The 22,140-nt window shown below is 38.0% G+C and overlaps 1 protein-coding gene across 1 annotated transcript in view; it reads right to left on the reverse strand.

Moving 5' to 3' along the window:
- LOC131049988 (alpha-mannosidase I MNS4) overlaps window positions 1–22,140 on the reverse strand; it is a 195,946-nt gene that overhangs the window by 66,977 nt on the left and 106,829 nt on the right. The window contains exon 6 of the mRNA XM_057984108.2: window positions 16,016–16,071. Coding sequence (XP_057840091.2) covers window positions 16,016–16,071 — 56 coding nt within the window. The remainder of the gene's footprint in view (window positions 1–16,015; window positions 16,072–22,140) is intronic.

A 22,140-nucleotide genomic window follows, 5' to 3' on the forward strand; every position in this document is an offset into this window, starting at 1 on the left:
ACCTAATGAAGAAAAGAATGCTCCAAAGAGGCCTAGGACAATGAAATGGAAGGAAGCCCTGCCAAACGTTCAACCGGAAATACGGCCAGATGTTCAACAAGAAGTCCACCAAGAAGATCCACAGCAAAAAAGAGCGAGAGTGGAAGAGGCACGATCCCCTATTAATTCTTCCAGTGTGCAAGAGGTGGAAATGTTCACACAAGAAAATCCACTGAATCTGCCACAAGGCAATTTTCCTAATAACGTACTTGCATAGGATGTTCTTAGCATCAGCACCTACACACAAGCCAACTTAGCTAGGAAGTCAACGGCAAGAACTTCCCTCCCATCTAGAAGAACCATGCCAGGATAGTTTCACCGAAACAATCCTTGGGGAAATGGAGGAAGCTTCGCAGCAACAGGTACATATGGAAATTCAAGATCAGTCGACAACTACTCCAAATTGGTTGAGAGATAGATTGAGAAGAGAACCAGAAAAGGAAGTATCCACCACATGAGTTAGAAGAAATTTTGAGCAGAATGGATAAACCCACAGAAAATATGGCCACCCAGAAGTTTTCCAAAATCACAAGGAATGAATCTGGCAGTGGACAAGGATAGAAATGAGATTACGCCAACTGATTATGTAATCAGAAAAGTTGATTTGGGGCGTGCTTCCACGACACAAGCGGTGGAAGAATTTGAACGATCTTCCTTGGCTATGAAGGAAAAGATGCAAAAGATGAAGGAAAAGTGTAGAAGGCTGAAAAGTGAAAGTCGAGCCTTATGCAAACATCTTAAGAGTTTCAAACATCCACTCACGGAGGATGATCCGTCCTTTGTTCCTCCTTCAGCTCTTCCTAAAGAATTCATTGACGCCACTGAAAGGGTTAGGAAAATTGCCCAATATTCTAAGGAATGGATGGAGGATGTTTTCATTACAGCTAGAAAATTCATTAAAGACCTAGCTAGCCTTCATTCTAGACTTATTACCCTCTTGAACCCACTGGAAGTTGGGGATAGTTCATGGGAAGATGTACACATTTATCAGGACCTAACTATTTCACGACTCGGGGCATTTATGAAAGTCAGCAGACACTGATAAATGGGAAGGTGATCCACGACAACGAGATTTATGACTTCCCGCGATGGTTTTGTGTCGTCTACACTTGAAGGGACGCCTTTGAAAGATTCACCATGGAGTGTTTGACTTGAAAGACTCAATCAGAAGAGTACAAGAGGAAATCCTCAACGCAGTTGAGACATTATTTGCAAGGAAGCTAATGAGGGCGGAGTGACAGTAAATTTCCTAAGGGGCCGGTTCAATGAATTTTTCTTTGTGGGATCATTTTCCAAGGCACACTTGGAAAACGTTTCTTTATTTTCCAGCACTATGCGGAGGACACAGGAAATGGTAACAGGAATGGGAGAAATTTCTCTCCAAGAGTGAAGAAGAAATTTTCTTGATGGAGTACAGGATAGAGAGCGTGCCAAGTGTCTCCGTAGGACAATTAGAGGTAGTCATCGCCAAATTCATTGCTTATGCCATTAATGAGTGAACTTGAGATAATGGTTCATTTTTGGACAAGGATCTTTTGACCAAATGACATAGTGGCATATTTATTCCTGGAATATCTTGACCAAGTGGCAACCAGGTCAATGCATGCTGATGTAGTGGAGCATCTTTTGGCATGTGGCCGTCACATTTAAGGCATTATGGTTGATTCTTTTCGCATGCAGTCGTCGCACATGGAGATGATGGTGCATTTATCACATAATGGGGCGATTTTTGCAAGGAGGAATATTCAATGCATGTTGGGTAAATTTAGTGAAGAGTGGTGCATTTAATGCATTTTGGGTACTAATAGTAATGGGCTAGAATTAATTGTATATGGGCATAATGAGCATTTATTGTTGATTCCCACCTTGTTGCATCATGTGTGGGGAATCTTTTAGGGAAAAACCCCAATTAGGGTTTTGCATGAAGCTTGTATAAAGGGGTGACCCCCCTCATTTGTAAAGGAGGAGAGATTGCTTTTTGAGATTGTTGTGATAAGTTGTTGAAGCAATTAACTTAATACATTGTTCAATTTGATGGTGTATACTTGTGTTGTTTTATGACTTGCATGGTCTCGCTCTCTTCACTTAGAGTCGATTTGCTTTCAGTTGTTAGATGAATGGGATTGATGAGATTGTTTGCAATGAAACCCTTCCTCATACCTTTTTGTTGGTAATTGATTGTTATTAACTTTGTAAGGTTAGTCGAAGCCTTTTATATGTGTAAACTTAACTTCAATCATCAGGTGGACATTGTTCTATGATGGTGTTCGTGGGTGGTATGAAAAACTCCTGCACAACCTTTGAAGATTGCACCGTCTTTATGTAGTTGTACGAAGTTGGCGAAGCAAAGTGCGGTTTGGTTTCACCCAAGCAATCATTGTCTCTTTGTTCTTAGAGTTAGCAGAGCTTTCCTAAACCCTCTCCTATTTACTTTCAGTATTTTCAAATTCGAAAACCCAAAAAATCCTAAAAAAGAGCTTGCCATTGACAAATCATTTGTGAATCGAATTACTTGAAAGTTATGAATTGTTTAATCTTCTTCATGCGTGTGTAAGTACCCTTGGATTACCAGCAATCACATCAGCCGACTAAGTCATGTCCGTTGCATATAGGAACCTTGGAGTCGATTGTCTGAACTTACCGCAATCTTAGCATACAATCATACTTTGATCAAGAGAGAGTGAAGTGGTCGTTAGGCATCTTTATTCTGTATTAGGTGCTGTCATAAAAAACATGTCAATAGATCCCAACAACAAGGCCATGTTAAGTGCCAACGTACAAGGATACCCCCCAACGAAGAGAAAAAACCCTCCTAGAGAGAGAAATTAGCTTTCCAATGTCTATAAGAATACAAAAAAAGAATAACCAAGGCAAGATATATACCCATTTTGATGTAAGCAGCTTGAAGAAGCAACAAGTGGATAACGAGGGAATTTTCAAAGATGTGGCATGTGACACTAAGTTATTTGGGAATTGGACTGCCTTTTTGAGATGGCAAGATGTGACTTAGGTTTTGAAAGTGGTTGAATTACTCTAGTATGTTACAATGTACATGAAATTCATGCCAAAAGCTCCACTACCATATGAGGAGATCTTAGGACATTGAGAAATGAAGAGAACTTATGACAGAGTGTTGAATGCTTTGTTGGCCTTTAGAGGTAGGGCACTGTTCATAGACTTGCAAGGGGATTAAAGTAATGGCCTGAAATGTGGATCCTGCTAAGGAGATATCAAGTGGGATAGGTCATTGTTGAGCAATGATAAGCATGCCACCACTAAAGACTTGCGGCCACAAAGAATTCAAAGATGACCATTGCACAAAGTGTGAACATAGAGATTTTAATGCTAAGAGATGGTACAATTATTTGGAATAGTAGCCTTGACTTTAGTTAAAACCACTTCTACTCCACCATAACAATGGATAAATGCTACCTTAGTAGACCATGCAACGACCACAACTTTTTGCTGCTGGGGAGATGCAATATACCCCTTAATTTAAGTCATGGAGCCTGATCTCCATTAAGAAAGGCGCTTTTGACATCTATCTAATGAACTTGCCAACTAGACCATGTTGCAATTACCAAAACCATTTAGATAGTCTTGATCATTGATGTGAGGCCAAATGTTGTATCATTGTGAATACCATCCTTTTGAGCATAAACCTTAGCCACAATTTGAGATTTGTAATTGTCAATGCTGCCTTATATTTGATTTTGAAGACCCATTTGCTTCAAATAGCTTTCTTCCCTGCAGTAAGATTAGCAAGTTCCCATGTGTTGTTCCTCAACAATGACTAATATTTCACATTCATGGCATCAATCCAAGGTGGTGACTCAAGAGCCTATTGTATTGTTTCTAGTTCAAAATTCTAAATAGTTGTGCACGCTAGAGCCAAATTGACTTCCCCATGAAACTTACTACAAGACTTTGGCTTAATGTTAGACTTGTCTACTAGAACTACATCAACCTTTGCATCCTTCATCGTGGTAAGATACTACTTGGGAAATTTTTTTGTGTACACGAGATGAGAATTGAAGCAAAGATAGTGGTGGAAACAAAGCATCTTCATGTGCTTCTTCATCAAGTTCATCATCTTCACATTATATAATTCTTGGTGCTTGAGAACTAATAGATGATAGCTAGGAATAGATGTTGTATCCTTTTCCATCAAAAACATCCCTAGTAATGTGCACCTTATTTGTCACCGTGACCATAAGTTGATATCCATTCAACTTTGAATTGCTTCCAAGAAAAATACATTCCCAAGACTTGTCATCCGAATTTGTCCTTTGCACATTGGAAAAATGCATGGAAGTTGTAGACCCAAACACTTTGAGATGTGAATTCAACGGCTTCTTCAAGTGTGGTATTTTCAAGCACTCAGGTGGGTGTCGGATTCAACAAGTACATAGTTGTATGACCGCTTCAGCCTAGAATGCAAGACCCAAATTTGCATCCTTTGACAACAATTGCATCATTTCCACAGTAGTATGATTACACCTATCCATAATACGATTTTGTTGAGACATGTAGGTAGTGGTCAGCTATCTTTTCATCACATGTTCTTGCATGCAGTGTGAAAACTCCTTATTGGTGAATTTTCCCCCCAATATAAACGAAGAGCTTAAGAGAGTGACTAGAAGGCCTTTCTACAAGGGCTCAAAATACCTTGATATTCTCAAATGCTTGATCTTTGTTAGTCACACTATATACCCATATTTGTTTGGAATATTCATCTACAAAAAGCAAAATACACTAGGCATTATTAGGAATAGGTAATAATGAAATATCTCCAATACATTGTACTTATGTACCATCACCAAGGCAAAACTTGCCCATTTGAAGTTGACAAGGTGAGGTTATAGAACCACTCTTATTCTCTTAGCATATGTCTAGGTGCATCAAAAGCAACATACCATACAAGGCTATCAAAAGCAACAGCCTACATTTCTATAGCATAAAAAGAAATCTTCTTCATCAACATCACTTGTAGAAGGAACTTGTGATGCTTTTTCTACCAATAGGAATTCTTCTTATTGTCCCCTTCAGAATGCTTTGGTGGCTTTTGTTGGCTAGATTCATTATTTGCAAAGGAATTGTACCAACATTCCTAGATATTGTTTCCCTTCTTTCCATAAATGAGACACTTCTTTTTCTATGCAAAGGAATTGGCTTGTTTGGATCTAGATGAATCTAACGGACCACTCAGATGTTCAAGTTGCTTTCCCTTTTACTGAGATGCAAAGGCCTAATTGTCTAGGGAATCTAAGGTCTTGCCACAAATTGTCTCTTCTAGTTAAAGAAAATTCATCAATTCCTCAAATGATGGCATTCGCTAGCCACCTTGAGACATGTGACTAGCATGCAAAATGAAGGGGATAATGCTCTCAAGACAATGGAAAATGCAGTAATTTTAAATGATTTTATTTTGACTGATAAAAAACAAAATAATTAATAAAAAATAAAAATTTCCTCATACATTCTTAATAGACAATTTAATATGTAGACTTCTTAATATGACTGATATTCGGACTGTCTTTTCAAGATTTGAGCAAATTCACATTAGAATATTTTAAAGGTTTGACCACATTCTCCCAATGCACTCTTGAATTGTTTGAAATGGAGAACCGATTAATCTTGTCTCCCGTGTCTGTCCTTCATTTTATATTATGTGGTCTTTATTTTCTGTTTTAGGGTTTTTAGCTTACGTTTTAACATTTTTTTAACTTTTCTCCTTTCCCGGGGGGAGACACCTCAGCTGCAGCAAGAGACGGCAGGAGACTTCACGCTGAGTCACAAGGGTTTCGTGACAATTCCAAAAAAGTTTCTAATACCAACGATGCATTCTGGTACCCAGGATGCATCCCGAGGGTCCAGAGACTCGTCTCTCAGTAACCTAGAGAATCATAGAACTGCAAGAATAAGGGTTTTATTAGCACATATTTGGTAGTATATATTTACATGTGTATATAATGCTAAGGTTAAGGTGTTAGTTACATGCATGAAAGTAATGTTAAATTTAATGATCAGATTAGGAAAATGAAGATAGAAGATAATTCAATCAAGTTTGCACAACATATACCCTGGGAGAACCCTCCAACATGAGGGAGAAAAACCCAGCTATAAAATCTCTTATATATATTGGAGTAATTGATTACAATATGGTCAACACATAGCCAATTATAAAGCCCCTAACAAGGCCGATTTGTTATAACAATAGTGTCGATTTATACTATGTATCTACTGCCTTGATGAAGATATTGAAATCGCCTAAGTCTGAGTGCAAGGTGAAGGAGGGCGATCCGATTTGAGTTTGATTAATGTGTTGTGTATATTCTTTATCGAACTGCTGTAGATGTGTATTTGATCTGCAGAAGGTGTATATGAACTGTTGTAGATATTCTTTCAATATTTCGTGGAGAGAGGGAACCGAACTATGTATATACACATACGTCTTCTATTCCAAGCAACACGTCTCCCACCAAGGGTCGGCTTTTCACCAACCAACACGCCTCTTTAATAGACATCAATTGACCCGACTCTTCACAAAAGATGGCGGGATTATATATTAGTTATATTTTATTAACAAACCGTTTCACTATAAAGGTCGGCAATATATTGTCTTTGATTAAATGTGTAAGACCAAAAAGGTCCTTCACACATTTGATGGTAAAGTCGGCGTTGAGGATCCGACCGACGCCATCCATCAACACTCCCTCTTAGCTAGGGAGGAATGCTTCTCAATATCTTAGTCACATAGTGACATTCACCATGGCTACTCCCAGAGGGTGAATAAGCACAAGTGCTAAGTCATGAAGCCTTTCACATGACATCCACCATACCTACTCGCTGAGGGTGGAACAAGGGTTGAAACCTCAAACTTCTCTTCACAGAGAAGAATGCACAACAAGGGCTAGTACCTCAAACTTCTCTCATAGAAGAATGCATAACAAGGGCTAATACCTCAAACTTCTCTCATAGACAAGAATGCTCAACAAGGGCTGATACCTCAAACTTCTCTCACAGATAAGAATGCTCAACAAGGGTTGATACCTCAAACTTCTCTCATAGAGAAGAATGCATTATGGTACATATCAAGTAATCACTGATGTTGAGACTCCCTCTCAGAAAGGGCTTCATTTTTCACAATTCCAAGGTTGTCTCGAAAATGCACAAATTTCACTTTCGCAAGAGGCTTGGTGAAAATGTCAGTCGCCTGTTCCTCAGTACAAATGTATCTCAACTGAACAGCATTCCTTTGTACCATATCTCTGATATAGTGGTATTGAATCTCTACATGCTTCGTTCTGTCATGAAATACTAGATTGACTGAAAGCGTCACACAACTTTGGTTATCACAATGTATAGTAGTAGGCTCCAATGATTGTCCAAACAATCCTGCAAGGAGCTTACGAAGCCACACTGCTTCGCGAGTTGCCACACATGCTGCAATGTATTATGCCTCTGCAGTGCATAGAGCTACTGAAGACTACTTCCTACTACACCAGGAAATCATAGCAGATCCCAAGCTAAAACAACAACCAGAGGTGCTCTTCCGATCAATAACACTTCCTACCCAATCAGAATCAGAATATCCTTCAAAAATCAGGTCCACATTGGAAGAGTATTTCAAACCATATCCAACTGTGCCATGCAAGTATCTCAAGATATGCTTGGTTGCAACTAGATGTATCTGTCTAGGTTCACTCATGAACTGGCTAAGTGCACTCACTGCATAGCAAATATCTAGTCTAGTGTTAACTAGATACATCAAGGACCCAATCAATTGCCTGTAAATAGTAGGGTCCACAAGATCTGAACTAGTTGCAACTTCCCTCAATTTCTTCAAGTTAGTTTCCATTGGAGTGGATATGGATTTACAACCTGTCATTCCAAATCTCTTCAAGATATCGATGGTGTATTTTCCTTGACTTAGGATAATCCCATTGGGCCTCTCCCAAACTTCCAACCCTAGAAAGAAGTGCATGAGTCCTGAGTCCTTCATCTCGAATTCGGAAGTCAACTCCTTCTTACAACTATCAATGAGATGATCTTCTCCGGTAACAAATAGGTCATCAACATAAAGTACCAAGATCAACATATCACCATTGAATACCTTAAAGTAAAGGTTTGGATCAGCATCATTCTTGCAAAAACCCAAACCCACTAAGTATTTGTCAATTCTTTCATACCAAGCCCGAGGAGCCTGTTTAAGACCATATAGGGCTTTCTTCAATCTACACACATGACACTCTTTCCCATGAATCACGAACCCCTCAGGTTGCTCGATGTAGACCTCTTCTTCAATCACACCATTGAGAAAAGCAGTCTTCACATCCATCTAATGCAACTTCCATCCCTTAGCTGCTGCCTAAGTCACCAGGTTCGAAATCGAATTCGAAGTTCGACAGCTTTGAAATTCGAATGAAGTTCGATGCGGAAAAAATTCGATGTAATTTTTTTAAAATTTTAATAAATATATGTAATATATCTATAAAATTGCCTAAATAGTTTAACATTGATAAATAGATTTGAAATCATTACAAAAAGATGACACATTTATTAAATATAAACCGTAGGAAACATATGCTTTCACTATTGCAAAGATGTTCTTTTGTCAAAAAGGTACAATAACAGTCAAAAACTTTATAACTTTAAAATAACTCTAAGTCATCAAGAGCACTTGGCTGGGACGCCAAATCATCATCATTTGTATCACTACTCAGTTCATCATCTACAAAGTCAGGCTCATCTGCATCTGGCATTGCTATGCCTTCAAGAGTTTGTTCTAAAGAAGTGTTCTTTGCTGATTTGTTCATCAGCAATTTCAAATTGCTGCGAACATAGACAAGATCTCCCAACTTTCCAATCAGCAATTTGTTCCTCTTTTTGGAATGGATGTGGTCAAAGCAACTCCAGTTCCTCTCACAAGCTGATGAACTTGCTCCCTGACTCAAAATTCGAATAGCAAACTCTTGCAATTCAGGAGCTGCTGATCCATAAGCAATCCACCATCTATATCCAGGCATACGTGGCGAGTCATATTTGGCTTCTGCCCCTCCAAACATTCCTTCTCCTCTCTTGTATTGCCAACTTTGATCTCTGATTAGTGCTGCAATTTCTGGATCTGGTACATACTTGCTAATGGCTTGGTAAAACCCTGCCATGATTTCATTATCACCCCTTCTATCAATAGAAAACAACTTAGGCTCCAAAAAGCAAGCTGCTGCATGTAAAGGTGTGTGCATCATTTTCCATCTGCAATCAACTGTCTCCCATATCTGCATATATTCTGCTTCTTCATTATTTAGTGCTTTTTGAATAGATTCCTTACACTGGTCAATGCTTTCATAAAGCATGCCAAGGCAAGGAGTGTCACCATCAACCATACGAAGCACATCAACAATTGGTTCACATACAAGCAAAACTTTTGCTGCACTTTCCTAGAAATTGCTGTTTAGGATGATCTGTTCTATGTTCTTCCCCTTAGGGCCTTTAGAAAGCACTGAACTTTCCCACTGATTGGAACAAATAACAGATCTCAAAGCTGCTTTTTCTTCAACCACTCTTTTGAAAGTGATATAATATGAAGCAAATCTTGTTTCACAAGGCCTCAACAATTCCTTTGATGCATGCTGCCTATAAATACTCAATGTGAGACGATGATTCCGTATGAAATTTGCAATTGCTCTCCCTCTATGAATAGCTTCATTTACCCATGGGAATTTAGCCAAGTCATGAAGCAACAAATCGAGAGAATGGGCTGCACATGGGCTCCAATATATCTGTGGGTACTTCTCTACAATGAGCCTCCCAGCTCCCACACAATTTGCTGCACTATCAGTTACCACTTGAACCACATTTTCCACCCCTACTTCACGAATGGCTTCCTTTAATATTTAAAAAATATACTCTGAAGTTTTCTTGTGGTTCATGGTGTCAATGACTTCCAAAAACACAACACCTTCAGGACAAGGCACCAAAACATTAATCAATGGCCTTTGACACATATCTGACCATCCATCACTCAATATAGTGCAACCAGTTTCCTTCCAAGTGGCTTTGACATCAACTAATTTTTCAGTCACTCTGTCTTTTGACCTCTACAAAAGAGTTGTCCTGATAGCCTCTGAACCTAGGGGTGTGTACCCTTTGCCAAACTCTGCAATTTTCTAAACTGCATTACGAAAATGAGGATTTCTCGCAACATTGAATGGAATAGCACTTGTGTAAAACAAATCAGCAACTGCATCATCCACCTGTTGTTTCTCTACTGGTTTCCAAAAGTTATTCAGTGTTCCACTCTGTTTTGATACACTTTGACTGACCGGTTTGGATTGCACAAAAGAGGAAGACATGACAGGTGTGAATCTAGATATATCTCCTTCAATTCTCTGTTTCTTTTGTGCCTTCTTCATTTTGCCTATTGTTTAAGCAGCCAACTCTTTCTCTAGAATAGCTTTAAGTTCTAGAGTCGCACCTATGCATGCTTGAACACCTCCACCTGGACCCCCTGTATTAGCAAGGAAGTGGTCCCTAAGCCTTGTTAAAGTTCCAATAATATTTCCCTAACAGAGGTTACATTTGATGTGAGTTCCATTTCGGGTCACATGCTTCCATGCCTCAGAAGTTGATTTGGGATGAGCCATTAAATGAAAATCTGCATGTTTGGAAAGAAAAATTTAAAAAACACACTACATTTATTTCAACCTTTCAAAATAGAAATACTTTTAAGTTTTAAGTTTTAACAATTTCACAAATGACCTCTTAAAAATATATAATATTAAACAATATCATAAAAAACTATTAATATAAAATTATAAATTATATAGTAATAATATTAAACAACATTATAAATATAAAATATAAACATTATAATTATTAAACCTAAAATTTAAAATAAACATTATATTATAATATAAACATTATAAATAAACATTATATTATAAAATAAATATTATAAACATTGTATTATAAAATAAATATTATAATATAAACATTATAATTTATAAATAAACATAATTATTAAACCTAAAAAATTTTAAAAAATGATGGCCTACCTGTGCAGGTCGCGCAATGGTGGCCGGTGGGTAGCAACCGTGGCGGACTGGTGGCGGACGTGGCGGTCTGGCGCCGTGGTGGACTGGGCGGACTACAACTCCCATGGGCGCCGAGTGGACTGCAACTCTCCGTGGGCGCCGAGCGGACTGCAACTCCCATGGGCGTCGAGCGGACTACAGGCGGACTGGGCGACTCCCGTGAGCGTGGCGGACTGGTAGCAATTGCTAGCGTGGGCAATGGCGACTCCTGTGGGCGTGACCGCAACTCCCGCAGCTGCCCTATTTATAAAAACCGCGACGAAACCCTAAAACGCAAGCAAAAAAACCTTTTCGCCAACCCTAAACTTTAATTCGAATTTAATCGAATTTTTTAGGGTTTTTGCAGAATTTTTCAAGTTCGGCAAAATTCAAACTTCAAGGTTGAAATTCGGCCGAACCTAGTGACTTAGGTTGCTGCAATGGCAATGATGGTTCTAATGGAAGTATAGCGAGCAAAAGGAGCAAATGTTTCTTCGTAGTCTATTCCCTCTTGTGGAGAGAAGCCACGAGCCACAAATCTAGCCTTGTACTTTTTAATGCAGCCATCAGCTGCATGTTTTATCTTGTACAACCCCTTGGAAGATACAACAGACTTCCCTTTTGGTCTAGGAACAATATCCCACACATCGTTCTTGAGGATGGATTGATACTCCTCATCCATTGCATCTTTCCAAACTTGTTGTTTTGAGGCTTCCTCCACGCTACAAGGTTCAGACTCAATAAGATTACACAATAATGCAACATAACTAAAAAATCTTTGCGGTCTTTTGCTTTCTCTGAAAGTGCCTCTAGGACCGGCAAACTGTTTTGCTTCCTGCATAGTGTTTCTCGCCCAAAGAGGTCTCTTTCGAGACAACAATATCTCTAGGCCCATCAGTGGGATCCAAAGGTTCAATTGGATCATTACTCATTTCAAGTTTTGTAGTCTCCCTTTGAATCTCAGAAGTATGATCAACATCCATGTCTTGAGGAGTCTCATCATCTATCTCCATGCATGAGCCCTTTGATTTCTTGAATGCAACATCTTCCTCAAATGTGACATCCCTGCTAACTTCTATTTGCTTCTGACCAGGAATGTAAATACGTTAGGCTTTGGAGGTTTCACTGTAGCCCACAAATATTCCTCTCTTGCCAGAAGGCTCTAGCTTGGTTCTCTTGTCCTTGGGAATATGAACATACACAGGACAACCAAATATTCTCAGGTGGCTGATATCAGGCTTGATACCTGAGAAGGCTTCTTCAAGAGTCATATTTTGTAATATCCGATGAGGACATCTATTCTGAACATACATTGTTGTTCTAGAGGCTTCTGCCCATAGAAAAGTCTGAAGGTCTTGATCATGAATCATAGCTTTTGCAACTTCAACAATAGATCTATTCTTCCTTTCAGCAACCCCATTTTGTTGAGGGTTGTAAGGAACACAGAACTCCCTCTTGATCCCTACCTCAATACAGAAATCACGAAAGCTACCCGAGGTGTACTCACCTCCATTATCAGACCTTAAAATTTTAATTTTCTTTCTAGATAAATTTTCTACAAGAGCTTTAAACTCTTTAAACCAACCTAGGACTTCATCTGACTCTATAGACCTTAAGAAATAAATCCAAGTCTTCCTACAGTAGTCATCTATAAAAGTTACATAATACAAACATCCACTTAGGGATGAAATTGACATTGGACCACATAAATCTGAGTGTACAAGATCTAGTATTTCTTTAGACCTACTTTCACTGCTATGAAAAGGACTTTTAATATTTTTGCCCATAGCACAACCTTTACAAGTACCATCATTTACATGAATAAGTTTACGAATACCTTTTACCATCTTCTCCAATGATGGAAGAGCCTTGAAGTGAAGATGTCCAAGTCTTTTGTGCCAAAGTTCGCTGGAACTGGAAGAATCATGAATAAGAGCTTGAATAGGGAGAGTGGAGAGTTTGTATAAACTCTCATGTCGATTTCTGATCACACGAGCAGTCTTGATGTTGGAGTTCTTAGGCCAAGCATGAACTCTTCCTTCAGAAAATACAATTTGATAGCCCTTATCCTCCAAGGCTGAAATAGACACAAGGTTTCTCTTGATCCCTGGCATGAACAATACATAACTTAGGTGTAGAGAAACTCCAAATTCAAGGTTTAGAGATGTAGCACCAACTCCTCTTACAGCATAGCGTGCATCATCCCCAATAATAACTTGGAGATGTGACTCTTTCTCCACTAGATCATAAAGGTGCTCCCGATAACCGGTGATATGTCGAGAGGCTCCACTATCAATTAACCATGTATCACTGTCCGTAGGATAATTGCTTGATAATGCAAATATGAAAAGAAAACCATTGGAGTTAGCTTCAACCTCCTTCTGAGATGAGACTTCATTGATGTTTGCTCCTTGGTGATTAGGTCTTGTCAAACAATCCTTTGCAAAGTGACCAAACTTGTCACACCTAAAACACTGGATGTTTGAGAGATCTTTCTTCCTCTTCCTAGAATCAGGTGCAGAATCTGATTTGAAATCTCTATTCTTTTTGAAGTTGCCCTTCTTCCAATACTTATGTTTTTTGGTAGATTGAGTGGCAAGAACATGTGTATCTTCATTTTGAGAACTCTTGACAATTCCTCTAGCGGTCAATCTTGATTCTTCTTGAATACAATCTGCACGAAGTCGATCAAACTTAGGAAATTTGGATCTTCCACTTATGCTTTGGATAAATGGCTCCCATGAATGAGGCAGACCATTCAAGGCTAGCATGACAAGGTCTTTATCAATCACTTGATCTCCAATTGCGCTTAGTTGATCTCTCAATTCTGAATTTTTCATGAAGTAGGTGATGACTGAATCTCCTTTTGCCATCTTCACTTGGTGGAGTTGTTGCCTCAAGGCAAGAGCCCTACTTACGTTGTTAATCTCATATATAAGTCTTCCAAGGTTTTGAACATATCTCTCACTGTTGTCATCTTGGATATGAGAGGCACCAAGTGATCCCTTGCGGAGTAGATTAATATCTTCTTTGCTTTGATGGCATTTTTCTTGAATTGAAGCTTCTCCTCATGATCTTCAGGTTTGGATAAATCCTTTTCCTCCACGAAATGAAGAAGACCATTTTCTTCGAGTGCAATGAGCACTCTAAACTTCCATGAGGTGAAGTTAGATGCGCCTTCAAGCCTATCTTCAACTTTAAGGCTGTTGACCATTTTCGAGACTTGGAGGATACTTCTCGAAGGAGGAAGAGAGAAGAGAAAACTGAGAAGTTGTAGAGAATCTGATCACGATCTTCTTTCACCGTGGCTCTGATACCATGTTGAGACATGGACCAGCTAGGACTCGAACCTAGGACCTTCCATACACTGTTGGAGTGCTCTACCACTGAGCTACTGGCCCCTCTTGGACCAGTCCATCGTCGGTCCATGTGTGGCTTATTTCCAGCACCAACACCCCCCCTTAAGCCACACCTCTCGTGTGCTTGGGGCTCCTAGCCTGGACCTGGCCTTGATAACATGTTAAATTTAATGATAAGATTAGGAGAATGCAGATAGAAGATAATTCAATCAAGTTTGCACAGCATATACCCTGGGAAAACCCTCCAACATGAGGGAGAAAAACCCAGCTATAAAATCTCTTATATATATTGGAGTAATTGATTACAATATGGTCAACACATAGCCAGTTATAAAGCCCCTAACAAGGCCGATTTGTTATAACAATAGTGTCGATTTATACTATGTATCTACTACCTTGATGAAGATATAGAAATCGCCTAAGTCTGAGTGCAAGGTGAAGGAGGGTGATCCGATTTGAGTTTGATTAATGTGCTGTGTATATTCTTCTTCAAACTGTTGTAGATGTGTATTTGATCTGCAGAAGGTGTATATGAACTGCTGTAGATATTCTTTCAATATTTCGTGGAGAGAGGGAACTGAACTATGTATATACACATAAGTCTTCTATTCCAAGCAACACGTCTTTCTCCAAGGGTCGGTTCTATTCCAAGCAACACGTCTTCCACCAAGGATCGTCTTTTCACCAACCAACACGCCTCTTTAATAGACATCAATTAACCCGACTCTTCACAAAAGATGGCGGGATTATATATTAGTTATATTTTATTAACAAACCATTTCACTATAAAGGTCGGCAATATATTGTCCTTGATTAAATGTGTAAGACCGAAAAGGTCCTTCACACATTTGATGGTAAAGTCAGCGCTGAGGATCCCACCGACGCTATCTATCAACAAGTAATGCTAAGTAATCAAAGAATAATTTGGTTAAGGTGTAACTTTAGAGATACTACAGCGATGTATGCTTGTTATGTTATAATTGTAAGATAATATTCCTAAATTATGAAACATAAACCCTTGGTAAGAAATTTGGAGACTTTTCAAGACCAGGTGTTGAAGGTTTTAATTAGATTTGCTAGAGATGTGGTAATCATCATGCTACTGTAACAGTAAACTTGGGCTTTCCTTGCACACTTGTACGTTTTTTTGTGATTTGAGTGATCATACTAAAAGACATGATGAGCTGTGTATTCCCAACTTTACATTTAAGAACTAGCATGAGCATTGCTCATCAAAACAATGGAAGTCTAGAAAGAACCAGTACGGGCACCTAGTCGATCCCATAAATGATGAAACAACATAATCTACCAAGAGAATTTAAAAAATACTTGGGCACCATCAATATTACAACTGTTTTGAAGCTGTGTGTAAGAATAAGGATATTGTAGACATAAATTCTATAAATAGAGCCAATGCATACACCTAATTAGGGTATGAACTAACCGATATGTTAACATATGTATACAAGTTGCAAATTACAAAATCAAGAGTTTAAACCAATGGATAGGAAATCAATTTTTTATTTCATCTGGTCTTACCTTGCTTTCATTCTCATCAACACCATATAATAGATTCACAGAACCATAAGGTATTCCTGCAATGTACAGCACACAGAAAAATTTACATTAGTACAAATACACTGAGGTCTCGAACAGCATCTATGTAAAAAAAAAAATTAAATGTATAGAAGAATATTTCTTGAATCCACATAACAGGTGTGAACATGAAAATGCCCTCCATGCATAAGCATAAATGCTGCAACTCTAGAAGCAACAATGACTAAACTGTTTTAGATAGCCACTAAGGACAGCAAGATAGCTCCATTCACAAGCTCATAGGTTGCTAGAAGAATCATAAACTGTGTTGATGATGTCCCAAGAAAATGATAAGAAATTTACCATGACTGAGCAATAGTCTTCATTAACAATCCTTGGATGATCCTGGTGCAGGAGTCAGGAAGTAAAGAGAGACTCGAGTAATGTAGCAATTCTGGGATGATTCTGGTGCAGGAGCAAGGAGGTAAGGGGCAACTCTATTAATGTAGAAATTATGGGATGAATCTGGTGCAGGAGTAACGGGGTAAGGGACAACTCTACTAATGTAGATTTGAGATTATGGTGAAAAGTGACAACTGGAATATGTACCTGTAATTGTTTGAATCACCATATAAGCTTTCACTCTGATAGCACAGACCACTGATTGTGCTCAACAAGGTACTACAAAGGTCTTTCTTGAGTTGGCTTTGAGGGGTTCATTCAGCAATAAATCAACAGGTGATTGAACAGGGACCCAGCTTCTCATAAACTAACAGAACATAGCCATTATCATATATCGCCAAAAAGATTTCCCAGAATATCTTCCAATTGTGTAATTATTAATAGATACTAGTGGCTCTAGCTTCCATTTCATTCTATGAGTGGAAGAGATAAAAGGAAACATGTGTACTTGTGGGAGATTAAAGGTTGAGTCGCATTGGAGAAAGGTCTCCAAACAGAAACTAAAAGCTAAGTTGGGTTAGGATTCGGGTTTGCTGGTATGGTGAAATTTCATTTTCACAGGTTTCATATGGCTGGGTTTGGCCATACAGCATATTTATAAAATATTAAAAATATATAAGTACTACTAAATATCAATATAAATATAATTTTACAAATTAATATTAATATTATTATATATTATTATTACTTTATTATTTATATATCTAGTATATTACAAGTTATTTATTAATTAACTATAGTAAATATCTTATAAAATACTATGATAACAATATGTATAGTTATACTAATAACCAGGCAATATCATCTCATTATATTGTATCTGCACATTATTCCTGGTATATGTGTTTGGTGCCAATAAAAGGTCCAGATTCATTCCAGACAATAATCAGTTTATTATATCGCCATAACAAGGAAATCATCTGCATAATTTTCAGACAATAACCAGACAATGTAACGTGCAGATTCATTCCAGAGAGTGTGAAGTGCTTGTATACTGTCCCGAATGGTAGTTAATTGAGCCTCTTTGGAGAATTTTTTTCTGTTAAACCATTTTTCTCTCCTTTATCTGATAAGACTAATACTTACATAAATGAACATAGAACACAATGCATACCAAATTGAGTAACAGATGTATAGCATTATTCATATGAATTTCTTTGCATAGATGCACACAGGGATGATCAACCAAGTATCAAATATCCTCCTATCTGTGAGAGATCAAATTAAAAGGGTAGCCAACAGTGGTCACTTAATACAAATCCAATTAAACTGCCTATAACTAACCAAAGCCAACAAGCGCTAAGTCAGCTACTAACAAGACATTACAATTGCATTTATTCTAATTACATGATCCCCCCAAAAAAGAGAAGTTGACTCCTAGTCAATATAACAAAAACACTAACTATTTGGGACAGAAGACGTCCCTGGGGGTACTGCACTGCCTGCTGAATTTGAAGATGTTCCATTTGGAGTATGAAGTTGCTTAGTGGCAACCTGAGTTTGTATATTTCCGTTGTGCATTCCATCAGGTGGTGGATAGCAATCAATTGGCGCTCCCTTGTACTTTTCACCATCTATACTGCCTCCATTAGCTGATATTTTCCCTTCTCAATGCCTGCTTCAAGTTGCAGTCTTTTTTGTTCCTTTGGTGCCAAATTGTCCTTTTTCTAGTTCTGTTGATTGGACTTGTTGAGTGAATTGTGCTTAAAAAACTTGCCTTGAGATATTTTGAAGTGGTAATAGTTTCACTAACTTTGGCTATGATTACACTTTGAGCAGCAATTTCTTTTTACAGCATGAAACCACTACTCAACGGAGTACAAGGCTGCTAAGACTCGCCCACCTGAACCTCCAAAGAACAAGGGCACCCTTGCTAGTATCCAACTACTGGTCATTTGTGGAGTTTCTGTAATTGGCCAGCCATGAGCAAGGAAGAATATAAATTCAATATGGCATTCTCCTTTGACAAACTGCTGAATCCATATAGCCTCTGGTGACACCAAAGGAGAATGTGAATTAGATAGGCTCCTTACTATTTCAGCTACTTGAGACTTGAGCTATCAGCTCAAAATCTTGGACAAATTGCTATATTTTATGAACTGGATTTCTAAAATTTGGCAATGAAATTTGTATGGATATCACTTCTTTCTGTCTGAATGATTTACTATCTAGCTCCAAATGAGTCACAAAATATTTATGAGGATATTTCCACATGGTCATTTTGTTGGCCCTTGCCTAGCTGTTGCTGTCCTATACTTGTCTTGCTGCCTAGCTGGTTAGTCCCATCCTACATACTTTCTAGTTGTTCTACCTCAAGAGGAGATTCTTCTGTGTTTTCTAACTAGAGGATAGTTCAATGCGTCTATAGGAGCACCAAGCAAAATTAGCCACAAATCAATATGGTTGGACTCATCATTGGCTAAAACTACTGGTGTGATAAGTTGAGAAGAGACTACAGTTTTTTTCCCTTCCTCAATTTCCTCTCCCTCTATCGATGCTTCCTCTTATAAGATTACTCTGCTACTGCCAATTTCCATTTTGTTTAAGTATGCATAGCCCTTGGAAGTTCTTCATCCCCTACTTAAGCCAGCTAGATGCCGAAAGATTTGTTCGGATTAGGTGTTGTCCACCATTGCATAACATGATATATTATAATGTTGTAAATTAAATAATTATTTAGTTGTGGTGCATCTAGGAGATGTGTTTAGCCACACTAGGTAATTATGTGGCACTACTTGTAAAGTTGTAACATTGGGTTAGTTATTTTATGTGTGAGAGACGTAAAATAATTTATTTTTATTTGGGGAAAAGTATTTAATGCTTATATCAAAAACTAAATGAGGGGTTAATAGTTTTGTATTCTAATGGTTTTGAGGCAAATAGTTTTCTATTACCACTTGGTTGTATTTGTGTGAGCTTGAGTCTACATAAGCGTGTACATGTTTAGTGGTTAAGGTTGGTTGGGTGAGTGGGTTGTCAATGTATTGAGTCTTTTTGAGGCATACATATGCGAAGCAGGGCATGGGATGTGTGGTTTCACACTTGGACACATGGAGGATGCATTCAAGAGGCTTGATGTTTCAGAAGTGTTCCTTGTAACTCTTAAGTGCATGTATTGTTTTATTGCAGAATAATAGATGGAGTGTATATGTTTTTGGAGGCTGATTTTTCCCCTCTTGAGGGTTTTCCCCACATATATCTTATGTCATCTTATGGATTGTCTATTTGATATATGCATTGTGGTTATTTTGTAAGCTTGTATGCATGCTTTCCTCTCATGGGGTTATGCAAGAAATGGATTTAACATGAGGGTATTATGCATGGTTTCCTAACAAGACTTCCATCTACAAACATATATAAACTCCTTTGTGTTTCAATGAGAGAAACTCATGGATATTGAGGCAGACGAGTTCTACCCGATTGTACACTTCACCCTTTCTAAGATCAATCGTATAGTCAATCATCAATTCTGCAAAGTTAGATGCCTTTGTAGCTCTTATTAATCAACTCTTTATGAGGCCCAAGATGCAACACCACTCCAAATTCACCAAAAAAATCCTTTTCCACCCCACAATTGCCCTTATTGCACATATTATTATTCTCTTTGTGGGACAAATTTTCTCTATAAAGTCTTTGTACAACAAAATATGTTTGTGCCCATGTGATGATAGCATTGGGCTTTTGAACAATGGATCATATGCATGGTACCCAAACACCCAAGAGAAGTCTGCAAACATGTATGTGATTGTTACCTCTTGGTCCATATATTGCACAAAAGATTACTTCTTTACTCCAATGTAAAAAGAGCCATTATCCACTAATTCATGAATTTAAAGGGTCCTATCCACAACACCTTTAACTTACCTGATTTTATTTCCCTTTTTCCATTGACTTTTAGAATGTCGCCCAACTTTAAAATTCATCCTCCTAAGGTTCTTATTATGTCAGTATGTCATGCCCCCACCTTAATTACATCTTCCACACCGTCCTTAGGATGAATTCAGATACAGATAGTTCCGAAAATTGTCTTATTTATAAGACTTCATGATTTTCTGTGGGAGTCATTAGTGTAAGCCACTAATTATCTTCATAAGCAGTAATGACAAGGCAGATCGATGCATGAGAATATACAGTGATCCTTAAGTTAACACAACAGCAGATCGAAGAATTCAGTGGATGAGCACTCAGCCTAGACAAGATTCTCTTTCATCATACAGTGCACCAGCTACAAGGAATAATGCCCGGGTTTGTCAAGGCAAAGCACAGGTTGTTAAGGAGCATAACAATAATTTGATTTAATTAAGGGGCAAAATATATGAAGGGGCATTACTACTAAAAGGGTTGTGACCAAATTAAGACACAACCTTTCACTGTATCTTGAGGATATATAACCAGAACAGCATATCAATCAATGAAGGGGGGAGACGAGCAGTTCCAGAACTAATACAAATAGTCAGCAGACTTACATATCTCCAAGTATTTGGTATGATGCATAAGGAATAGAATTCGGATCTGGATATCTTCTCTTACACGTAATAATATATAATGATATGTGTTGTTAATATATATTTCTGTTATGATATTGTGCATAATAAATTGTAGTAAAGATTCGGAGACGAGCAGTTCCAGAACTAATACAAATAGTCAGCAGACTTACATATCTCCAAGTATTTGGTATGATGCATAAGGAATAGAATTCGGATCTGGATATCTTCTCTTACACATAATAATATATAATGATATGTGTTGTTAATATATATTTCTGTTATGATATTGTGCATAATAAATTGTAGTAAAGATTCCTTAAAACTTTATCTGACCAACCGTCTCATTATGGAGGGGAGAATGAAACACATGTTAAGGAATACAAGTAGCACTAAGTTCCATCAGGTACGCCATTCCCGGGTGGGGCCAAGAGGCCAAATGGTGGGTGTCATACCGTGCTCTTGGGATTTATGGAAAGGGATAGGCTCAAGGCACCTTATGTGATCTATGAAGGTACTCCATAATGTAGATGGGTTGTTAGGGGAAGTCTTAATGAATTCCACATACACATTATATTGATGGTTAGGAATCTCTTTAATAAATTGCTGATTACATGTTTTCCAATCTTTCAAGGATATTAGAATGATAACTAACTTGGTTGCAGGCCTTAAATCGGAACTCAAAATTGGCAAGTTATATTTCTTTAATATACTTCATATCTCATTTGGTGATTCTAGGGCAAAATAAAGGAATATCCCAAAAGGGGGCATTACAACTGGTATCAGAGCTTTGATCCTACCAGCATGCAGGGTAAGCTAAAACAATAAGATGCATTCTTTTCAAAGAGATTTGAAGGTCTGATATAGGGATCTATTAACTCAGTCCAAAATTATGACAATGACTAAATGACAATGGCAAGACAATATGAGAAATTGTCAAACATGACGATACATGTATTTGTGCCTATGCTTCAAGTTTTTATGCGTATGTTCAGTGTTTGGTTCATACCTGATGTATTTACAGCATGTCTGCTCCATGTATGCCTATGATTACTTTATGCTAAACAATGATGAATATGCTCAGTATAAGATTTCTTGATGATTATATTGTCAAACAGAAATAATAGCAAGTCACTAGTTCTAGGACAATAGTCTTTAAATCATGTAAATAGGATTCTGTAA

This window comes from Cryptomeria japonica, chromosome 9 (genome assembly GCF_030272615.1).
Source record: "Cryptomeria japonica chromosome 9, Sugi_1.0, whole genome shotgun sequence".
NCBI classification, from domain to species: domain Eukaryota; kingdom Viridiplantae; phylum Streptophyta; class Pinopsida; order Cupressales; family Cupressaceae; genus Cryptomeria; species Cryptomeria japonica.